This window comes from Caenorhabditis elegans, chromosome X, assembly GCF_000002985.6.
Source record: "Caenorhabditis elegans chromosome X".
NCBI lineage: Eukaryota > Metazoa > Nematoda > Chromadorea > Rhabditida > Rhabditidae > Caenorhabditis > Caenorhabditis elegans.
In genome coordinates this window covers 4,631,998-4,651,026 of record NC_003284.9, presented here as the reverse complement: position 1 = coordinate 4,651,026, position 19,029 = coordinate 4,631,998, and the positions used below count along the sequence as shown (strand labels likewise).

Below are 19,029 nucleotides of genomic sequence, written 5' to 3'. Positions count from 1 at the left end.
CCGGGAACATCGACCGGGAATACAGATATGAGTTTATCAAAAAGATGTAGTTTTTTAGAAATGATCAAATCTTGGCCTCTCTTGAGGGGGCCGGGAGTGTCGCGAATGCGGAGACCTGAACGGTCATCCTGTCACGACTTTTTGGAATGATAGAAATATTAGTTGAAAGGAGAATGAAAATGGAAATGGAATTAGAGCAATGAGCAATGATGAAATGTGGACACAATGAAGAAATGACATTTCGGACCTGAGGAGTGGTTTATAATCAGCTTCACTGATTCCAAGCTGTCTTCTAGGAGCCGGGAGTGTTGCGAATGCTGAGAATATGAATATTCGTCAGCTCGCAACTTATTCTTAAATGTGAAGAGTTAGTGAACTACAAAGAAATGCAAGTATATTATATATTATTATTACGAAATAACCGCTAGTCAATGCTCAACTTTATCTATGCAACCCAACGACGACAACCCCGCGAAAGAGCAACAATGGAAATCCCTATTTGAACTACCGCCAATTGGTCTCGCCAGGCCGACACTACGACACACGTGAAACGACTGCTACCGTAATCTCCTCCACCTGGGCGGCACGCGCATTGGCCGCAAGGAATGGACTTCGTCCTCGTGCTACTTCTGCTCTCACCGAAATGCTGTCGGTCAGCACTTTAATGTGGTTATGAAAAGGTTTTTAGTAATAAATATTTATATAATTCTACCACTGGGAACCTTTACCGATCCGAAACAGTTTTCAAAATGCATGAAGAATTATGGAGACAATGAGTTACCAAGCTTCCAAACAGGGCATCAAAAGATTTTTGTGTGAAGTTATCAGCACATTGACGAGGATGCCAGGACTCTAAACTTTGGAGATGTTTCACGATAAGAATTAGGAAAAAATTGAGAAAAAAAAGACAGCTAACAAAAAAAGAAAAATCGGTATTTGTGTATTATACCCCGCCATTTTAAAAATTAATCAAATTTCCATTAATTTATTCGTTTAAACTAGACGTGATACCCATTTTCCTTGTTTGGCTTAGGAATGGTGTTTTCCTAAGCCTACAATACCACACGTTTTTTTATAAGGTAAAACATTAATGTTTAAAATGGCGGGGGTATAATACACAAGTACCGAAAATCTAATACAAAAATTTCCAGACGTGCGGATATGAGCTTGAATTATGGGCTATCCTGTTTACAAATCACAGAATGCATCTATATTCACAGTTTTACAGAAAAAGAATCTTGATCAGTTTAAAAATAAATTAGTGATTGTAATTATTTTTTTTTAAAATTCGGGAAATCGTTGAGAGACATAATAAGTTAGCTTTTTGTTGGCAGCTTCCATTTTCAACTTTTTTCGTGCTGTATGATCGAGAATACCTCACTTCAAACATCACCCTCAAATACACCTGATTTTGACATAGCTCACAAACCATGATCCTACACTTATCAGTATAATCCGTTTAAGATGGCTTCACATTTAAAACATCCGTTCTAATCCGGGTAAGTCATTTTTCGTAGTTTTGACTAGAGACACACAAGGATTTACAGCCACCCTACCACCAACACCCCTGCCCACATACACACAAAGAGGCGAGATGAAAGTGCGCCCTGTGGACAGTTACTTTTTGACCTCCGATAATGTCCGCCAATTTTTTGCGCGTTGTTGTTCTTTGGTGTCTCTTGATGTGCCATTTACATTCAATCTTCTAGCGTCTTTGTCTTTCATTATTGCGTTCGTTTTCATTTTCACATCATTTTCCAATTTTTTATTTCTTGTCTGGCTGCCTTTTCGTTCATTTTAGTTCATTAAAAGTTATGTCTTGTCTACAGGAAATGGTAATAATCAACCGATCGAACACCTATGCCGTTGAGCAGGAAGCATTTCCAAGAGACAAGTACAATATTGTCTACTGGCTCGTCATTCTTGTTGGATTCGGAGTTCTTCTGCCATGGAATATGTTCATTACTATCGCCCCTGAGGTTTGCAACTAGATAATTTTCACTAATAGAGTTCCTGTTTCAGTATTATGTGAATTATTGGTTCAAACCGGATGGCGTGGAGACATGGTATTCGAAAGAATTCATGGGATCTTTGACGATTGCCTCACAACTTCCAAACGCAAGCATTAATGTTTTCAACCTGTTCCTCATTATTGCGTAAGTTACAGTTCTTCTAAACTCTCAAAAATCAATCAATATTTTTTAGTGGTCCCCTGATCTACCGCGTCTTTGCTCCGGTTTGCTTCAACATCGTCAACCTGACAATCATTCTCATCCTCGTCATTGTTCTGGAGCCCACTGAAGATTCCATGTCCTGGTTTTTCTGGGTAACTCTTGGAATGGCGACTTCAATCAATTTTAGCAATGGGCTATATGAAAACTCGGTTTATGGAGTTTTTGCCGATTTTCCGCACACCTACATTGGCGCTCTCTTGATTGGAAACAACATTTGCGGATTGCTGATAACGGTTGTGAAAATCGGAGTGACCTATTGTAAGTAATTTTTCAATTTATTGCTTTAAAAACTATAACATTTTTTAGTTCTGAATGATGAGCCTAAACTTGTTGCAATCGTCTATTTCGGCATATCGTTGGTGATCCTTCTGGTGTGTGCAATTGCACTTTTCTTTATCACAAAGCAAGATTTCTACCACTATCACCATCAAAAAGGAATGGAAATTCGCGAAAAGGCGGAAACCGACAGACCGTCTCCATCCATTCTTTGGACCACATTCACAAACGTGAGTTTTTAAAATCAATTAGCTTCAAAATAAATATGTGTGACTAATTTCAGTGTTATGGGCAACTCTTCAATGTTTGGTTCTGCTTTGCCGTTACTCTCACAATCTTCCCTGTTATGATGACCGTTACCACTCGTGGAGATTCCGGCTTCCTAAACAAAATTATGTCTGAAAACGATGAAATCTACACTTTGCTCACAAGTTTCCTCGTCTTCAATTTGTTCGCTGCGATTGGATCCATAGTTGCTTCCAAGATTCACTGGGTAAATTGAAATTCAGAAATAACATTGCTTGAATATCATACAAATTTGCAGCCGACACCCCGTTACCTCAAATTTGCCATAATCTTGCGTGCTCTTTTCATTCCATTCTTCTTCTTCTGCAACTATCGTGTCCAGACGCGTGCTTATCCTGTTTTCTTTGAGTCTACTGACATTTTTGTGATTGGTGGAATTGCCATGTCTTTTTCACATGGATACCTCAGCGCTCTGGCAATGGGATACACTCCAAAGTGAGTTACAATTCGGTTGTTACTATGAAATTGGAAATCTTTAAATTTTTAGCGTCGTGCCATCTCACTACTCAAGATTTGCCGCTCAGCTTTCCGTTTGCACTCTTATGGTTGGCCTTCTCACCGGTGGCCTGTGGGCCGTTGTTATTGAGCACTTCGTGGACAAGCCAAGTATCTTATAAATATTTATAGCATTAGAGTATACTTGTTATATGTTGTTTTTATTAAGCTGTGGAATAAAATAATTATTAAATTAGCCCGTTTTCCCTTTTTTGATAGCAACAATTTGCTACTCAATATTGTGCCACTAATGCTCTGTGAAACGTGGAAGACTATTTTAGAGATTTTTTTTTGGAGTATTAATTCTGCTTCGATTAAGTTGTCAAGTGTAGCTTATGGGCCACCCTGTTGTCATTACTAAAAAAACAGTATGTATTTGAGTATGGTTACTCACTGGTAGACAGCTGCCACCGCGATTGCCGAATCAAGACCAATCTAACAGCATTCTCAGTAAATGCCGGCTACTATACGGCTGCTAAGGAGCAATAGAAGGCCAGATAGCGTTTACACCAAATTGAGGTCACCAGCCATGAGAACTGCTCGCACAGTGTAAGACACAGCACAGCACAAGAGGCACATTGTTCATATTGATCTAATATGCTTGCCGAATTGCTTTTATTAATGGTTTATGTTGGTGTTGGTCAGTTAATATTTTATCTTATTCGAAGAGCTTGTTGGAAAGCGTATTGTTTTATAAGGAGGCAAATTTTTCCGGTAAGTTTTTGCGGTTGCCAAGGGGCTTGTGGCTGTCCTTTGAGTGCACTTTTTCTGAATTTTGCGTCTGCAATCATGAAATACGCAGGTCTTCTTTTTGTTGCTCGAGTTATCTTGTTTATCCTTTACAAATTTTTTTAGTTTTCATTAAATAATCATTTGACAGCAAATTAGAAACTGTATTTCATGAAAATGAAATAGCATTCACAAACAATAATTGTTGTTCAGGGCAATCCATTAGAAATCCTTCAACTCCCACATCGCGCGTTTCGAGAAGTTGTGCTTCAAATGAATCTTCTCGAAGTGTAAGTTAGCTTTTTGAATTGTCTATCAGCGTCACTAAACTGAAAATAAAAGATCAAATTGGGCATTTTTTCATGTTCCCTGTTAGAATTTCAAAAGTATTATTCAAATAGCAATTTTTCAATTTGTTCAAAAGTGTAACCAACGCAATTATCCGAATAAACTAGTGAATTGTAGCAGACATTCAAGTGAACTCACATTAAATAAAACATTTCAAAAATTATTTCAGGTTGGCACTATCTTTTACCTCTAAGAAATCATTACTCAAAGTGCAGCAAGTGGAGCGTAAACTTTACAGACTGATGATACAAAACTGTCAACTGTATTATCACGGTAGAAGATCATTATTTGAAAAGATAAACTTTTTTCTAAGAATGCGATGTGTTCATAAACCTCGAAAAATTATTGCTCTGGACAGTGAACACAATTTGAAACAGTATCTGAAACGTTTGGAACGTCAGACAGGAGACACGTCTCATTGGATGATCAACCCAATAAGTGTTTGGGAGTTATTTTTCTCGTATGTTCATTAAATTAAAATTCTAAACCATTTTTTTTGAGTCAGTGAAAACTTTTACCATTTGTGAACGGTGTCTCAGTTGTGTCATTTTTTTGAAAATCAACTTGTTAATTCTTTTGTTCCTTTCAATGATTTTTTCCAGAATTTTCGAACTGCAGTCTTTCGGAATAGAATGTATTCAGTACAGAAAGAAATATCAGCTCATAGCCACAATGGATTATTTTTTCAAACTATTTTCTATTCAACAGCTTCACCTTCATTTTGATTATGATCTAATTTCTGATGAATCCTTTGCCGATCATCCATTGTTTCGTGAATGTCACTATCTAGAGATTCATGGAAAAAACAATGCACTTTCCAACCAAGATATGATCACTTTAAATCACCGATTTCCATTAAAAAGTGTATTTCATGCATGGTGTGAGCTGGCAGATGATTTCGATTACCAACTTGTAAGTTTAGTCAATGTTTGAGAGTGAACCAAATAAAAATAATGGATTTAATTTTTCAAACACTGATTGTTATGAAAGGTTCACAGAAACAGGTTTGATATTTATTAACTATGTAATTTTACATTTTATACAAATGGTGTGTGCCTCAAACTTTCACATGCAGGATGCACTCTACTGTTAAAACACAAAAGAAACAATTTTTTACAAGTTTCGTTGGTAAAAGTCATTTACTATTACAAATATCCAGCGTAATTTTCCGTTCCTATCAAGTTTGAACTCTGACATTTCTCATTAAACTCATTGTGGCGGAAAATTCATATGTTCAGGGAAAGTAAAAATTTCTAGATATTTTGTAAGGAAAATGCATATTAAAAAATTCTTCCAGCTCCGAAATATTCCGCGACTGAAAGTGGTCTACGGCGAGAAAATAACCATACAAGATTTGATGAACATGGAATGCGAAGAAATCCATCTATGGTTGAACAAATTGACATTACGAGATATTAATATGTTCATTCGTCACTGGTTAGCTGGCAATCTGCCAAACTTCCGAATTCTACAACTCCATGCCTTTGAAAGTGCACTACCTTGGGGAGAAGCATTAAATGGTATTAATGACAAAGTGAGGAACCTGACTCGCCAGCCGAGAATATATAAGTGAGTGTCTTTTAAATTCATATATATTATACCAGCCGTCTGGTAAACTCCAAACTTTATTGTCAATTCCGAAATTTTTAAAGCCAAATGAAAGTTTTATATTTTAAGTTTCTGAAACTTGTATATTTTAAACAGTTTAACTTTTCACAGTTGCAACATTAGTTTTCTCGGCTCGTTTAAAAATAAACAAAACTTGCGAATTTCCATACTTATTTCAAAAACTTCTAATTAATATTTCGAAAACTTTCCTGAAGTTTCTTAAACTTTCCAAAAAATATCTCAACATTTCTAAAAAGTTTTAGTAGTTTCTAAAATTTTTTGTTAGATGTGAAGCCTGACACTTTTGCATTATAACGACAGTTTTGGCAGATACGTACTTGAACCTGTCGACTGACTTTCATTTCCGGTAACCGGCGATCCCAGATTTTGTATTTTCCTACAATTGGCAATTCAGGCAACTGCCAAAGGTTTCGATTGTCCCACACATGGCTCCGGCATGTGCACTACAATAGGTCTGCATAACATCACTGTTACAGAAGCGATCAGTACGATTTGGATTGCACAAAAAGAGTGGATGTTGTTAGGGACGATGGAAGGATTTCTACCCTATGTTCAATGGATTTCTCCTTATATTTTGTTGTTTGGAACGAGGATGTTCAAAATTAAATATTAACTTGTATTTCAATTACTCTTGTTCAAACTTTAAATTATTTTTAAAGCATACGTTTTAAATTGAATTTTGAAATAAAACAAATATCAAATTAGCTTCTTTTCTGGGAATTTTTCCGAACAGAATTTTTCGGCATGTACTCAAAATTGTGCCAATAATGCTCCGTGGAACGTGAAAAACTTGGACTTTTTTCCGACGTATTAATTCTGCTTCAATTAAGTTGTCGAGTTCCTTTTTCCTTCTTTTTGGAGCACGAATGGAATGTATGAGTCATTCTTCCGTATTTTTTGTTGAGATTACCGAATACAGAACAAAAATTTTTTGAAAACAAGTTGCCACCTAGATGTCATCTAGAAGTTACACAGGGCAGTCCATAATTTTGTAATCCATTTTAAGCTTAGAAATTAGTTTTTCATATACATAGGTTTATGTAAAACATGATTTAGTGTTTGAAATAAAGAAAGCATTTACACAAGCATTTATGCAGCTTATGGACCACCCTGTGGCTTATAGACCACCCTGTGGCTTATGGACCACACTGCGGCTATGAACACTTTGAAGTACTCGCTTTAAAAAAAATTTAAAGTTACACAATTTTTAGAATCCAGTTAATTTAGCTGTGCATTTCGCAAGAAGCAAAAAAATCGTCAAGTTAATGAATATTACGTGATGTGTACTCTCCTGAAATAATGGTCTGATAAAAAACAATAGCTTCAGTTTAATTGTTATTCATATTTATAAAACAAATTTTTTTGTTGTTGTGATATTCAAATAATTTAATATTGCTGAAGGTGTTGAAGGGGGAAAGAAATAATTGCAAACAAAAAACCCATGAAACAGGAACTATGGCAGTGAACTGTACTCAGAAATGAGGCGACAATAAAAGCCATTGGAATAAAAAGAGATGTTGGGGAAGGGGGTATCAATAAAATCATAATACACGTATCATTCTGCGGTGCCTCCGATGAAACTTAAATTCACAGATTTTGACACAAATGACCGAATGCTATAGGTTATAACCCTTGATACTAACGTTACTTGTACTAGAAAATGCCAAATTGCTAAAATAGGATTACTATGCATTTGTCTGTTGCATACTATCGGGGCTCTTCATTTATTCCAAGTGCTTCCTTCAGACGGTTGATGCAAACTTGGCCGCTTTTTTTGCATTCGGGAGAAATAAGCGTAAAATTGAGGAATCCGTGAGGAACTGACGAGAGTAGATCTACAGACATTACTTTTCCACCAGCATCACGCAGTTTTCCAGCAAATGAGATAGTGTCATCAAGAAGTGGGTCCATGTGACAAGCCTGAAAATTCATTTTTTGTTTGTTTGGTCTAGAGATGGCGAATCGGACTGAAGCGGGCTATTGAATTAGTTGGCAAGCCTAGCTTCAACAGTTCAAAATATTACCATAAAATAGCAGGGAGGCAACTGGCACATTGTCTCATTGTCCGCGTACATTGGTGAAATCAACGGATCTCGGGGAACGGTGTTTGCCGAAACCAACTCGATTAGGTGTGACGGACGTTCGTCCTCTTCAATAACTTCTTCCAGAAAATCCCCTTCGTCTTTTCTGGAGATGGTCCTGTCCAACTTTTGCTTCTCTTTTGGCGCTCGCTCGAACCAATCTTGTAAGTTGTCCAGCGCGTATGCCGCCGTCGATGCGGCTGTGTCCGCCAAACTTTGCGATAACGATCGTTTGTGCTGAATTCAAATATTTCAAGTTGCACATTAATAGATAAAACTCACTACTGGAGGATTGAATCCGTTCATCGAGCTGCTGTGTGAAAGTGGCTTTGGCTGTTGTAATGGCGTAGATGGAGCCGTCTGAGTGTCACGGCTCTCACGTGAGGTCACACTGCTAAGCATTTGAAGAAGTCTCGGACGTTTTGTGGTATGTACTTCTTGAATATTTTCTGTGGACGGTGTTGATACTTCATCGACACTGGTTAATGCTTCAATTTCCTCTTCGATAACCAGATTTTCCCTGAAACCATGAATTTATTGAATTGAAAAATGTTTATATGCATATTCACTTACGTAGCTTCAAGTCCGAGTTCAACAGGTGTATCTATCAACTCAATATCATCCTCACCCATGTCTGGAGTGTGACTCATTGCACTGAAAATATCAATCCACTTCTGTCATTTCTTGAAATTAAACTCACTATTTAGTTAACGGATGATGACTCAGGAAGCTTATAAGATCGTCATCGTGTAATGTCTGATTCAACTGAATGTGGAATGGATCAGCGTCCACTTGGACACTGCCAATGCTGGTAGTTTCGAGAGCATCGTCTTCGCTATCAACATCGTTCTTGTCAGTTTTCTCTTCGATTTCATTCTCGACTCGATCTACATCAACTTTTTCCTTCGACTCCTTTTTATAATAAGAATTTCCTTTTGTCTTGGAAAACCCGTCATTATCATGACTTTTTTGTACAAGAGACACTATTGATTGAGATCCACCCTGGAAAAAATTGAAATTGAAATTGCAAAAAAAATTATCGGCTAGTCACTTACGGAAAAGTCAACTTTTGTTTTCTGCACTTCATTTACGTACTCCTGAAGTGATCGATGTGAAGCATACATATCATTGTCGCCGAGACAATTTTTGCTCTTTTTGAGCTTATTGTTGTTCATCTGAGCACCGTATGCTCCAGTATACGCGGCTACAATTCGCAAGACTACTCCCGTATGAAGAAGAGGATCCATGACGCTGAGCATTCGAGATGGTGATGGAAGATACTGAAAGAAAAGTTTGAATGTCAAAAAAGCTAGAAGAACAGTATCACCTGGAACAAGAACGGGGTGTAGCAAAGTACAAGACCATCAGGTTGTCGTTTGATGTTGAGCTGAATGAGACGAAGGTTCACCGACATGATCAAATTTCCTCCTGCAGAATCACCGACCATAACGATTTTTTCACCGGTCCAACCTGAAATGGAAAATTTTTACTTTTAATATCACAAAATCCTCACCAACTGCTGCCGGATTGTTGATAATCCAAGAGTAGGCGAACAAAACCTCCTCGGTCGGTCTTGGGAACGGGTTTTCCGGAGCCAGCGAGTACTCCACAGAGACGACTGGGCAATTCAAAGCTTTTGACCATTGCCGAAGATATGTCTTAAATATTTATATTATGACAGTTTTGGACAAACTCTTGATTGTTTAAGGTAAAATAAAATCAAAAGCATTTAGAAAAGACAGCCGTTTTACAGCCTCTATTACTCTTGCAATTTATATCAGCCGTGCATCTCCAGGAGAGATTCTAGGTTCGAGAATTGAAGAAGTTTGCCATACACTTTGTGAAAACGTAGATTTAAGAAAGTTTCAATGTGGCTAGCACATCCTCTAGTGCCTTCTTAAAAACTTTTTGTAAAACTTTCATGAAAACACTTTTTAAGGCTACCTTAACTAACTCTTGCAATTTCTTGAAATTTTTTTGCCTAGCAAGACAATATTTCAAATATTAAAATTTTCATATTTCAAGCCTACCTCATGAGATTTGCTCGATGTTGCTACATAACCGCCTCCGTGGCAATGCAAGACGAGATATTTTGATGGCGGATGTGTTGTTGACAAAGCGGACGATGACATTTTCTCCCTATGAACTGTCGATAAAATTCGATATTGTACTGGTCTTGGTCCGGTGTGAGCAGATGGTTCGGGTACCATCACCATTTCTCCACTCTTCCCCTCCATCGGAATCGCCCCATCCAGCGGGATTTCTCTCAGCTCGTTGAGCGCCATATTTGGACAGAAAAATTTCGGCATGTTCTGTAATATGGAAACGATAATGTTGGCTTCTACTTAATTTGATGAATCACAAATATGTATGTCAACATTCTTTCTGAAAAACTAAAGCGAAAACTTACATTACTAAGCTCGGAGAGATTCCAGAAGCCCTTGCAGAAGTCGATATCCGCCTCCTTGGTTACTTTAATGATGCGCTCTGCTCGTTGCTCGGGGCTCAAGAAAAATCGTCCAGTGTTGATGAGCGAGCCAATTGCTCCATGACCTTTTTCCCAGGATAAACTATAAGTGGCAAGTACGACACCAATTATTCGGAAAATTTTGTTGATAGATGGGGAAAATTGGAAGCCAATAGGTCGGCCGAAAAACACTGAAGAGTCCAGCTTTTCCATAACTCTGAGGATTTCTTGATAAGTCTCGTAGTTTCCGTCGAGTGGTGGGAATAGAGATCCTCGCATATTCCTTTCAGTTTCCAAGCACTGAAATTTATAAAAAATTATATTTTAAGTGTCATTATTCAACAATTGAATAACTTCTGCGATTTGGCTTCAGGTTACTATGTTTGCCAATATTTGATACTATAGTCTAGCGTAGGCATGATTCAAAATAATCCGCGTATAGACTTTTGAAACATTAGTCACACCTACACGTCCGACACATTTTTTGTGATCACTGTAAATCATCATTCTAGCACACCGAAACAACAGTATTACGGCTTGGGCTTGCGGCTAAAAATTGTGCATAACTCGCGAATATGCATTATGTGTAGAGATATTTTTTGCGATGCGTTTATTGTGTCATATTTGCTTCAATAGAAGCAATGCACAATCCGCCACTGTGATTATTAGTAGCAAAAGGTGGCCCAATTTATCCCAGAAAATCTATATATTTTGGGAAAAAATCCTAAATGTTCAACTACTATGAAATCTTTTCATAACACACTTGGGTATTTTGGAAATATTTTGAGCTTATTATCATTAAAAAATCGAGCAATTCCAACTCACCAGTGGGATAAATTTGTTGAGATAGTCGATAACAGTTGCATATGCTTCCAGCTCCTTGCAAAAGTGCGATATACGGAAAATCAGATAGCCCCTTTGTTCAAACACTGCTTTTTGCAACGAGACTACATGTAGAAGCGTGGTGTCGCAGATGCAGATGAGGCTTCTGAAATTCAAACAAAATGGAGCAATTACCGTGGGATTATTTGAAGATTTGAAGATTTCAATGAGCAAATAATCATGTTCCCTTTCATTCGACATTTCATTTTTGAAGCTTTACACATCGAAAACCAATCTTCAGATTTTTTTTTCAAATATCATGTGTTTTTCGGCTTTTTGTCCTATTTTCTTTTCTTTTTTTTCGTTTATTTGTATTCATCAGACTAATGCAAATGTCGGAATATTCTATTGTTCATATCCTTGACGACGCGGTAATTTATGGCATTTTTTCTATAGAAAAAAGTGAAATTGGACTACATACTTGATGACAGAAAAAATCACGACGGAAAGGTTACCATATTTAATGGTAGACTACGGTCAGTGGTAAAACGATTAAAAACGATTTGTATAGTGTTAAAATTAATAAATATCAAAATGAAACTTTTTTCTTGATATCCGAGATTGGTGAAAACTGAGTTTGAGCTACTTTTCAAGAAATTTAAAGTAGTGCCACATTTTCGAACTTCTACAGTGTTTGAAGATAAATATTTTGAACACAATTGGAGCATAAAACTGAAAAAAATAGTGAAATCTGAGATTTCACCTCATTTTGCTTACTAGTTAGAAATAAAATAATTCCAGCGTTGTTTGAAAAGTTTTGTCATGATATTTAGTAATGTTAGCAACCTATGTAGTTTTCAAAAATGTCCCTTGCTGATAGTTTGGTGCACTTTCAGAAACATACTTCAGATAAAATCCACTCGAAAACGCATAAACTATTAATGCTAAAAATCAACATTTCCGGTTCATTCTTTGGTTTCTGTGGTTTTTGAAGAATAGTCCACATGTCCAAACCAATTTGATTAATTAAGCAGAATACATACGTACGTCAATAGGAAGAGAGCAAAATAAGAAAATAGAACTTTAGCAATCCCTCAGAGTGAAAAGGTTACATATTACTCACCTATATCCATTCCCTGGCGTCTTTTCGTCATAATCGTATTTTGGCGCGACTTCCTGGAGCTTTTTAATGTTACCTAAAACAGCTGGAATATGAAACAACGTTGTTCGAAAAACTTTCTACTACCTTTCAATGTTTCAATTGCAGTCTGCAAAGCTGTCTGAACAACTGGCATCCGCTCGTTGTATCCGTTGGCGCCCGATTGTGCGAGTTTTTCGAAATGCGTCGCGTTGTCCGAACACATCTGCAAACGAAACTAGTTATTGTCATTTGCATACTGACACGTAGTGCTTGTGCTGTACAACATACAATCTGATAGTATTCCAATTCACAACATCGTTTTTTATTTCTATTTGACCACAACACTGCTACGCAGGCTACAGTACGGAAAAGTTTGACAACTTGTTTCATCTTCTGCTCTGGGGGGTTTAGAGCAAACAAATGTTAACATGAATTGCTACAAGATACATGTGAAAAACGCTACAAAGGTACGTTTTTAACATGGTTGTCATGGAAAGTAAAGTATAGTTTAAAAGAATAATTTCAAAGGTGAAGTACGGTCAGTGGGGAAATGACTAAAAATCATTCCTATGGTGCTATAATGGTCAAATTATAAAAAAACGGAAAACAAATTTTTTGGTAAGTTTTTTTAAAATTTCGAGTCAAAAAAGGTGAAGAAACTCAATTTTACACTTATTTTTTGGATGTTATCAATCAAAAAAAAAAATTTTCTTATATTTCAAAATTTTAGGTGTTTGAACATGCGACAATGCTTTAGACTTCCCGTAAGTGTCGCAACTAAATTTTGACCACTTTTTACTTAAAATAAAACAAATTTCCAAAATTTTCTGCAAGGTTTAATTATGAAATCAATGATTCAAATAGTGATACTTTTGTATGAGGTATATCCTAAAAATGTCGAAATTCCATAATTCAATTTTAGTCTTAGAAATGGTTATTCCTAAGCCTAAAATACAATATTCTCACCTGTACTATCAACTCCAAAATGGCACATCGATCAACTGAAAGTCTTCCATTCAACTTCTGACGTCGCTTGTTTGAACCTCCAGAATCTGCCATTTTTTGAGCGACCCCAGTGGTCCTGAAGTTGCCTTTCAGTTTTTTGATAATAACAAAGCGATTTATCACACGTCTACACACTGTGCGGAATTTTCGTTTCGGCATTGTTTCAGTTTCAGAGATTCAGAATATGCTAGCAGAATTTGGTAAGGAACAGAAATGAGGGCAGGAGTAGTCCTTGAGGTGAGAGGTGAGAATGGAAAAAAGCGCGAGCTTGATTTGGGGGCGGGGGCTCCGTGAGCAGTTCTGCGCGCTAGAGAGAGAGGAAGAGACGCGTTCTGGCACTAGCATAGAATCGGTCGCGCCGGGCTGGCTACCAAATTTCAAATGATTCTATATTGTTTGCGTTCATTGATTCTTACTGTTTGACGTGCATTTCACATTTCACATTTTTACATATGCACAGACACAGATACGTACTATTACAATCATGTGAGAATGGAGAACCAAAGAACCAGTAAAAATATCATAATGATTAAATTTTCTTCGTCATTATTAGTTGATTTTTAAACAAAAAAAATTTCAGAGCAAAGGTCAAAAAGAATGGATTTTATGACTTGGCGACCACGTTTAGTCACGCAAATTTTTTTTTGTATATTCTATTCTATAAACAGCAACACATACACACGACTAGTCTCTCATTTCATTCACCACCCGCGCAGCTGTCGTCCATTTATGCATGATTTTCGACAATCGAACCAAAAACCGAACGATTCGTCACTCACAAATTATTCTTGAAACGGATCTTTCACGATTTGATCCTAAAATTGATCTTTAAAAAGTTTGGAACAATTTGCTAGTGTCGGTTTCTCTTCGCTTTTCACTTTCCAGAGACTTTGCGGGGGAAGGGCCATTTTGTGTGGGAGATTACCACACGTTCCTTCTAAGCAAGACAAAAAGTGGTGGAGAAAAAAAATGAGGAATTGCAGGGAACAGCTGGGGTAATGTAACGTGTGCAAATAATACAACACTCTCTGTCAGTTTTTGCTAGTCAAAAAGTGCTCTCAAAATTAAAAGAAGAACATTGATATGTCCACTAAACCTCAGGCGCGTCATCAAATACTGATATCGTTTTATCAAAACTGTACCTGCTGCCTGGCGGTGTGACGAAACCCCCTCTATTAAAGCGACGACCCGAAATCTAGTTTTGAGTGACCATAGTGTAAGTTATCGAATGCAGGGTACAATTGATCAGTGTACAATTTGGAATGAACATTGAATTCCATTTGATATCATATCAGTGAGTTTCTAATGTTCTCTACTTTCTTTTGCAAAGACATGCCAGGTACATTTTTGCTGATCTTAATCTATTGAATTCATTTTGAATTGAGGTGGGATGAGTGGGAAGATATTGCAAGAAATAAACAAATTTTAATTTAACAAAAAACAAATAAAGAAAGCCGAAGAAGCCAAACAACTTGGACTCGGTTTCAAACTCATTAAAATGCAAAAGTCGGTGGAAAAACCATGAAACAGGTCATCCACACGGCGTACCATGCGCATACCGGATTTTCGGCCTTCCGCAAACACTGCTACGACAATTTACACACTCTTTCGGAGACCCCCCTCACTGTCCTCCTCCCCCATCATCTTTTCTCGGGCCTCGTGCGTTCTGAGGTCAATATGTCGCCATGTCTGAGTCTCGCATTTCCAAATCATCTCTTTCTCGAATTTATTTTGTCAATGATAAATAACAAATTACATGAGACATAATGCATGAATGAGGTTAGGATCCGACGTTCTCTCGTTTTGCCATAACGTGTACTATGAAATAAATTCCAACAGCGACGAAACTGATGGCTGCCATAAGAAGCCACACGAAACCCTACAAAAATATATGAATTAGTAGGAATATAGTTTTATAGCTTTATAGCTTTACTAGCCTGATACCAATCCACCGTTGCTATGTAAATATTTTGAAGAACCAAACTTTGCGCGATTCCGGCGAGTTTTTGGGCCACCGAGCTAATTGCATATGCTTTTCCTATCTGAAAAAGTACGGAATAGGAATGTATACATTTTTTCCGATTGCCAACCTCGTCCTGTTCTACAATACATGCTATAAAAGTATACGACATTGGATTAAGCAACCCGTGTAAACTCCCTGGAGCCAAACTTGCAAATATCAACCATGAGGCCTGTAAAAAAAAAACATAAAAACATCCGGTCACATATCCTGTGACTTTTCCTAATCCTATATTCTAAGCGGATTATCACTTCAACAAAAAAAAAGTAGCAAAGACTGACCTGAGCCAATCCAATCATGAGCACACATCCGGTCATGCTCAAAATGGCAAGGCAGATTATGAAGGTGTCGCGGAAATGAAAGATTCGTTTGAAAAATAACATACCAACAGCCATACCCACAATTTCTGAAAATAAATTTAATAAAAGCTGAGGAATTTTTGTTGGAAAATTACGAACGAACTATTGGTCGCCAGGATTTGTAGTCAGCATATGTGGACGTGTCCCACGTGAAAGGGGGTAATCTCACGTAGGTGCCCAGAAGACCTGAAAATCAGAAAGTTAGTGTTTTTCCTAAAACAGCTAAAAATAAAAATTTGTGTTATATACAGTAAATTATTAAATTACATTTGACGTGAGCTTAATACCTAATTTCGTAAACTCCCCGTGCGTTCAAGAAAACAACATAGAAATTGGCTTCGTTTTGAAGTAATAATCGACCCATGATAGACCGGAAAGAGATTGAAACATCTCGCCCACGCAGTTTCCCGAACAAATTTTCAAATGATTTCATTTCTAGATTCAGGGTTCAAGATTCAATATTCTAAAGTATAATTCATCGAGGGAAATGCGTCGCATTTTGGCAAAATTGTACCTTTCTCTTCACCCCATACAAATTGATCGAGAAAATTGGCGGCAAAGCAAAGATATAGGAATAATCTTCGATGGCCTGCTCTTGGTTGTAGGAATATTTTCGCAGCGTCATAGATTGCTACGAATGAAGTTTTTATGATTTCAAAAACTGATCTGGAAAAGTTGGATTTATGGTGGTTTAATCACATGATATGAACTAACAACTTATTTTCTTGGGTACTGTTTGGGAGTGAGGCAAGACTTTGATTTTCCGAACCTTCTACAGTTACAATGGATTCATCTTCTTTTAATAAACAGTTTTTAGTCTTAGGTTTCTTTTGGTCCAAAATTAATAAGGACACAAGAAATGTAAGTAGATATCCACCTGAATCAATTTTAGGTTTTTGTTTCATTTATAATGTTTGCAAAACCTTCTGCAATAATCATGACTGTTGGCTTTGAAGTCCACTTTACCAAATCTTTTACAAATCTCGAAGCAACAAACGATCCCAAACTAAAGATAATTGACACTACGACCATACGATATGACAGCTGAATAGGATTAGTTATTGAGTTAGAAAACTGGAGAATTTGTTAAATTGGAGTCTACCGAATTTGGGCATTTTCAAACAACGTTGTTTTTTTTTCCAACATTTTGTAGTTTTTGCTTGAACAATCTTATTCAAACTAGGGACTAGTATTCTAAAGTTTTAAAGTAGCAGATCATAAAGAAACGCAGATTCTCGAAAAATGCACGGTCAACTTATTTTTAGAGGGCTTTTCAGTTTATATAATTATGTATTTAATATTTATATAATTTTATATTTTAGGGATGTTAGGTGTAGCGTCACTGGAATTGTGTTAAAATATACGTGAGCTTAAAAAGTCTATACATCCATAATTCAAAAGTTTATGTTTTTTCAAAAATTTTTAAACGCCGTTTTGATACGTTTTCCAATTAAATTTAATTATTAAAGTTATTACTGGAATATTTTAGAGAATTATTGCGTGTTTCGTGCTTAAAAATAAATAATAAAAGTCATTATTTTTTTGTGTAATCATTTTTTTAGATCTCGAATTTTCAAGTTTTCTTAAAAATACCGTAATCTTGTCCGGAAACTCGTCAGCAATATATGCATTTATACAGCTCATCGTTAACAAAAAATCGCCCAAAACTCCAGTCACCACGGCAGTTGGATAGGTCCATGCAAGTGGCCAATCTGTGTTTTCATCCCACATCAGAATATTCACTAAAATACATCATTTTTGAAGGTGTCAAGAATCAGTGGGTCCACTCACTGGCATTTGAGACCAACACACTAAGAATTCCAATGAGCATTGGATATTTCCTTCCTCGATGATCACTATATCCTCCTGCAAAAAAAGTGATTCCATGAACATATATTCTCGAGAATGTGAAGATCTCACCATAAATAATTCCAAAAACGCAAGCTATTGGCAGGTTTATGTATTCATAGTAATTGTCCCACATCACCATCTTTTTATTATAATATTTTTCAAGATCTTTTCCGTGGATATCTGGTGGAGCAGGGTACACTCGTTTCATTTTCATTTCTTTCAGTGCGGGAGATACAATTCCTCTGAAAACGAATTTAATGCATTTTAGTTTTGTAAATTGTTAGTTTTGTAGTAATCAGAAAAGTTTTTTTAAAGTCTTCAACTACTTACTTATAAATGTTGAAAACTTTGGCGTTATACTATGTAGTTGCAAAAAATATTTTGGTACATTATACTAATTTTTATAGTCAGTGGAAAACTTTTTATAAATAATATACGCATACATTGCTAAAATGTTCAAATATCATAGTTTTATAAACGTTTTGAAATATTGTTTTTCGATTTCACTCTCCGTTGGGCTGCTTTTCCTGTTCTTGTGAGCTTGTGAGGGGTTTTTAGGACACTAAAAAGCAGTTTTTCAAAACGTTGTACCTAAAATTCACTAATATTGAGTAGAGAAACGTTAAATTAAAATTTTGACAAATGTTTGAACTTTTTTTAAAAACTTTACAGGATATGTTTTTGTTAGGTCAGTGAAGTTTCTTTTTGACATTCTCGAAAATTTTCTGAAACATGATTTTTTTGATTACTTTCAATATACATGTTTCTTGTCAACAAGACAAAACACTCACACAGCTGTATTACATGCTGCCAAAACAAACATTAACGGTTCCACTGTTATTTTCCAGCTTTTGATCCGATCTCGCACGTCGGTCCAAAAGCCCATTTTGCTATCTGAAAAATGAATTCATAAAATAACCAAAACGAAACAGCGTGCATGAATGGCGGGAAGATAATGCTATCAGTTGGGGCAGAAAAATCAATCAAGGTTTTTGTCATTTGAACTATGTTTTAAGATTATTTTTTGTTGATTTAAATCACGACACAAAATGTATTTTGGCTATAACTTGATGAGTTGTAGCTGATTTTTTATAGCAAAATGTTTTAAATAGTAGTATGTAACACTATAAAACAACTTAGGAATTGCAAAAAAAATTCAAAGTTAATGATTTTGAAACAGTATATTTTTTTTAAAATTCAAACACATAACAAATATTTCTCTACATTCAAAAACTTACCAATTGCAGGAAAATGGGAAAGGTATCA

General features: G+C 36.4%; 4 protein-coding genes and 1 non-coding gene across 6 annotated transcripts; 3 read left to right on the top strand and 2 right to left on the bottom strand.

The window, feature by feature from the left end:
- The first annotated feature begins 1,829 nt into the window (after window positions 1-1,829).
- ent-5 (Equilibrative nucleoside transporter 1) lies at window positions 1,830-3,501 on the top strand. The gene is made up of 7 exons (NM_076394.6): window positions 1,830-1,979; window positions 2,023-2,156; window positions 2,206-2,492; window positions 2,541-2,740; window positions 2,794-3,003; window positions 3,055-3,251; window positions 3,304-3,501. The coding sequence occupies exons 1-7, from the start codon at window positions 1,833-1,835 to the stop codon at window positions 3,431-3,433; spliced, it is 1,305 nt and encodes a 434-aa protein (NP_508795.1). The 5' UTR covers window positions 1,830-1,832; the 3' UTR covers window positions 3,434-3,501.
- A 321-nt stretch (window positions 3,502-3,822) lies between these two features.
- Window positions 3,823-6,719, top strand: C46C11.4 (F-box domain-containing protein). Its single transcript, NM_001038446.4, has 6 exons — window positions 3,823-4,025; window positions 4,254-4,330; window positions 4,558-4,848; window positions 4,991-5,300; window positions 5,686-5,957; window positions 6,494-6,719. The coding sequence occupies exons 1-6, from the start codon at window positions 3,909-3,911 to the stop codon at window positions 6,621-6,623; spliced, it is 1,197 nt and encodes a 398-aa protein (NP_001033535.2). The 5' UTR covers window positions 3,823-3,908; the 3' UTR covers window positions 6,624-6,719.
- Window positions 6,720-7,331: 612 nt separating this feature from the next.
- hosl-1 (Hormone-sensitive lipase) lies at window positions 7,332-13,906 on the bottom strand (the record flags this gene model as incomplete). 2 transcript variants are annotated; one of them, NM_001047763.5, is made up of 14 exons in its annotated part: window positions 7,332-7,937; window positions 8,042-8,335; window positions 8,381-8,618; window positions 8,672-8,752; window positions 8,799-9,100; window positions 9,154-9,378; window positions 9,426-9,568; window positions 9,612-9,756; window positions 10,129-10,410; window positions 10,509-10,865; window positions 11,391-11,553; window positions 12,511-12,583; window positions 12,634-12,751; window positions 13,495-13,906. In NM_001047763.5, 14 exons carry the CDS (start codon window positions 13,690-13,692, stop codon window positions 7,725-7,727), a joined length of 2,832 nt encoding a protein of 943 aa, NP_001041228.1. The 2 variants fall into 2 exon arrangements, with proteins under 2 accessions (NP_001041228.1, NP_001367667.1); NM_001380950.1 differs by having other exon boundaries at window positions 7,725-7,937; window positions 13,495-13,587.
- Window positions 13,907-15,088: 1,182 nt separating this feature from the next.
- C46C11.5 lies at window positions 15,089-15,230 on the top strand. The gene has a single exon (NR_070921.1). It is a non-coding gene; the product is annotated as an Unclassified non-coding RNA C46C11.5 (non-coding RNA).
- Window positions 15,231-15,246: 16 nt separating this feature from the next.
- slcr-46.1 (SoLute Carrier family Related) lies at window positions 15,247-18,679 on the bottom strand. The gene is made up of 12 exons (NM_001038445.6): window positions 18,555-18,679; window positions 17,833-18,005; window positions 17,704-17,778; window positions 17,506-17,654; window positions 16,836-16,956; window positions 16,627-16,789; window positions 16,427-16,578; window positions 16,012-16,098; window positions 15,835-15,959; window positions 15,624-15,725; window positions 15,471-15,575; window positions 15,247-15,412 (listed from the first exon to the last, which is right to left on the bottom strand). Exons 1-12 carry the CDS (start codon window positions 18,647-18,649, stop codon window positions 15,314-15,316), a joined length of 1,446 nt encoding a protein of 481 aa, NP_001033534.2. The 5' UTR covers window positions 18,650-18,679; the 3' UTR covers window positions 15,247-15,313.
- Window positions 18,680-19,029: the final 350 nt, after the last annotated feature.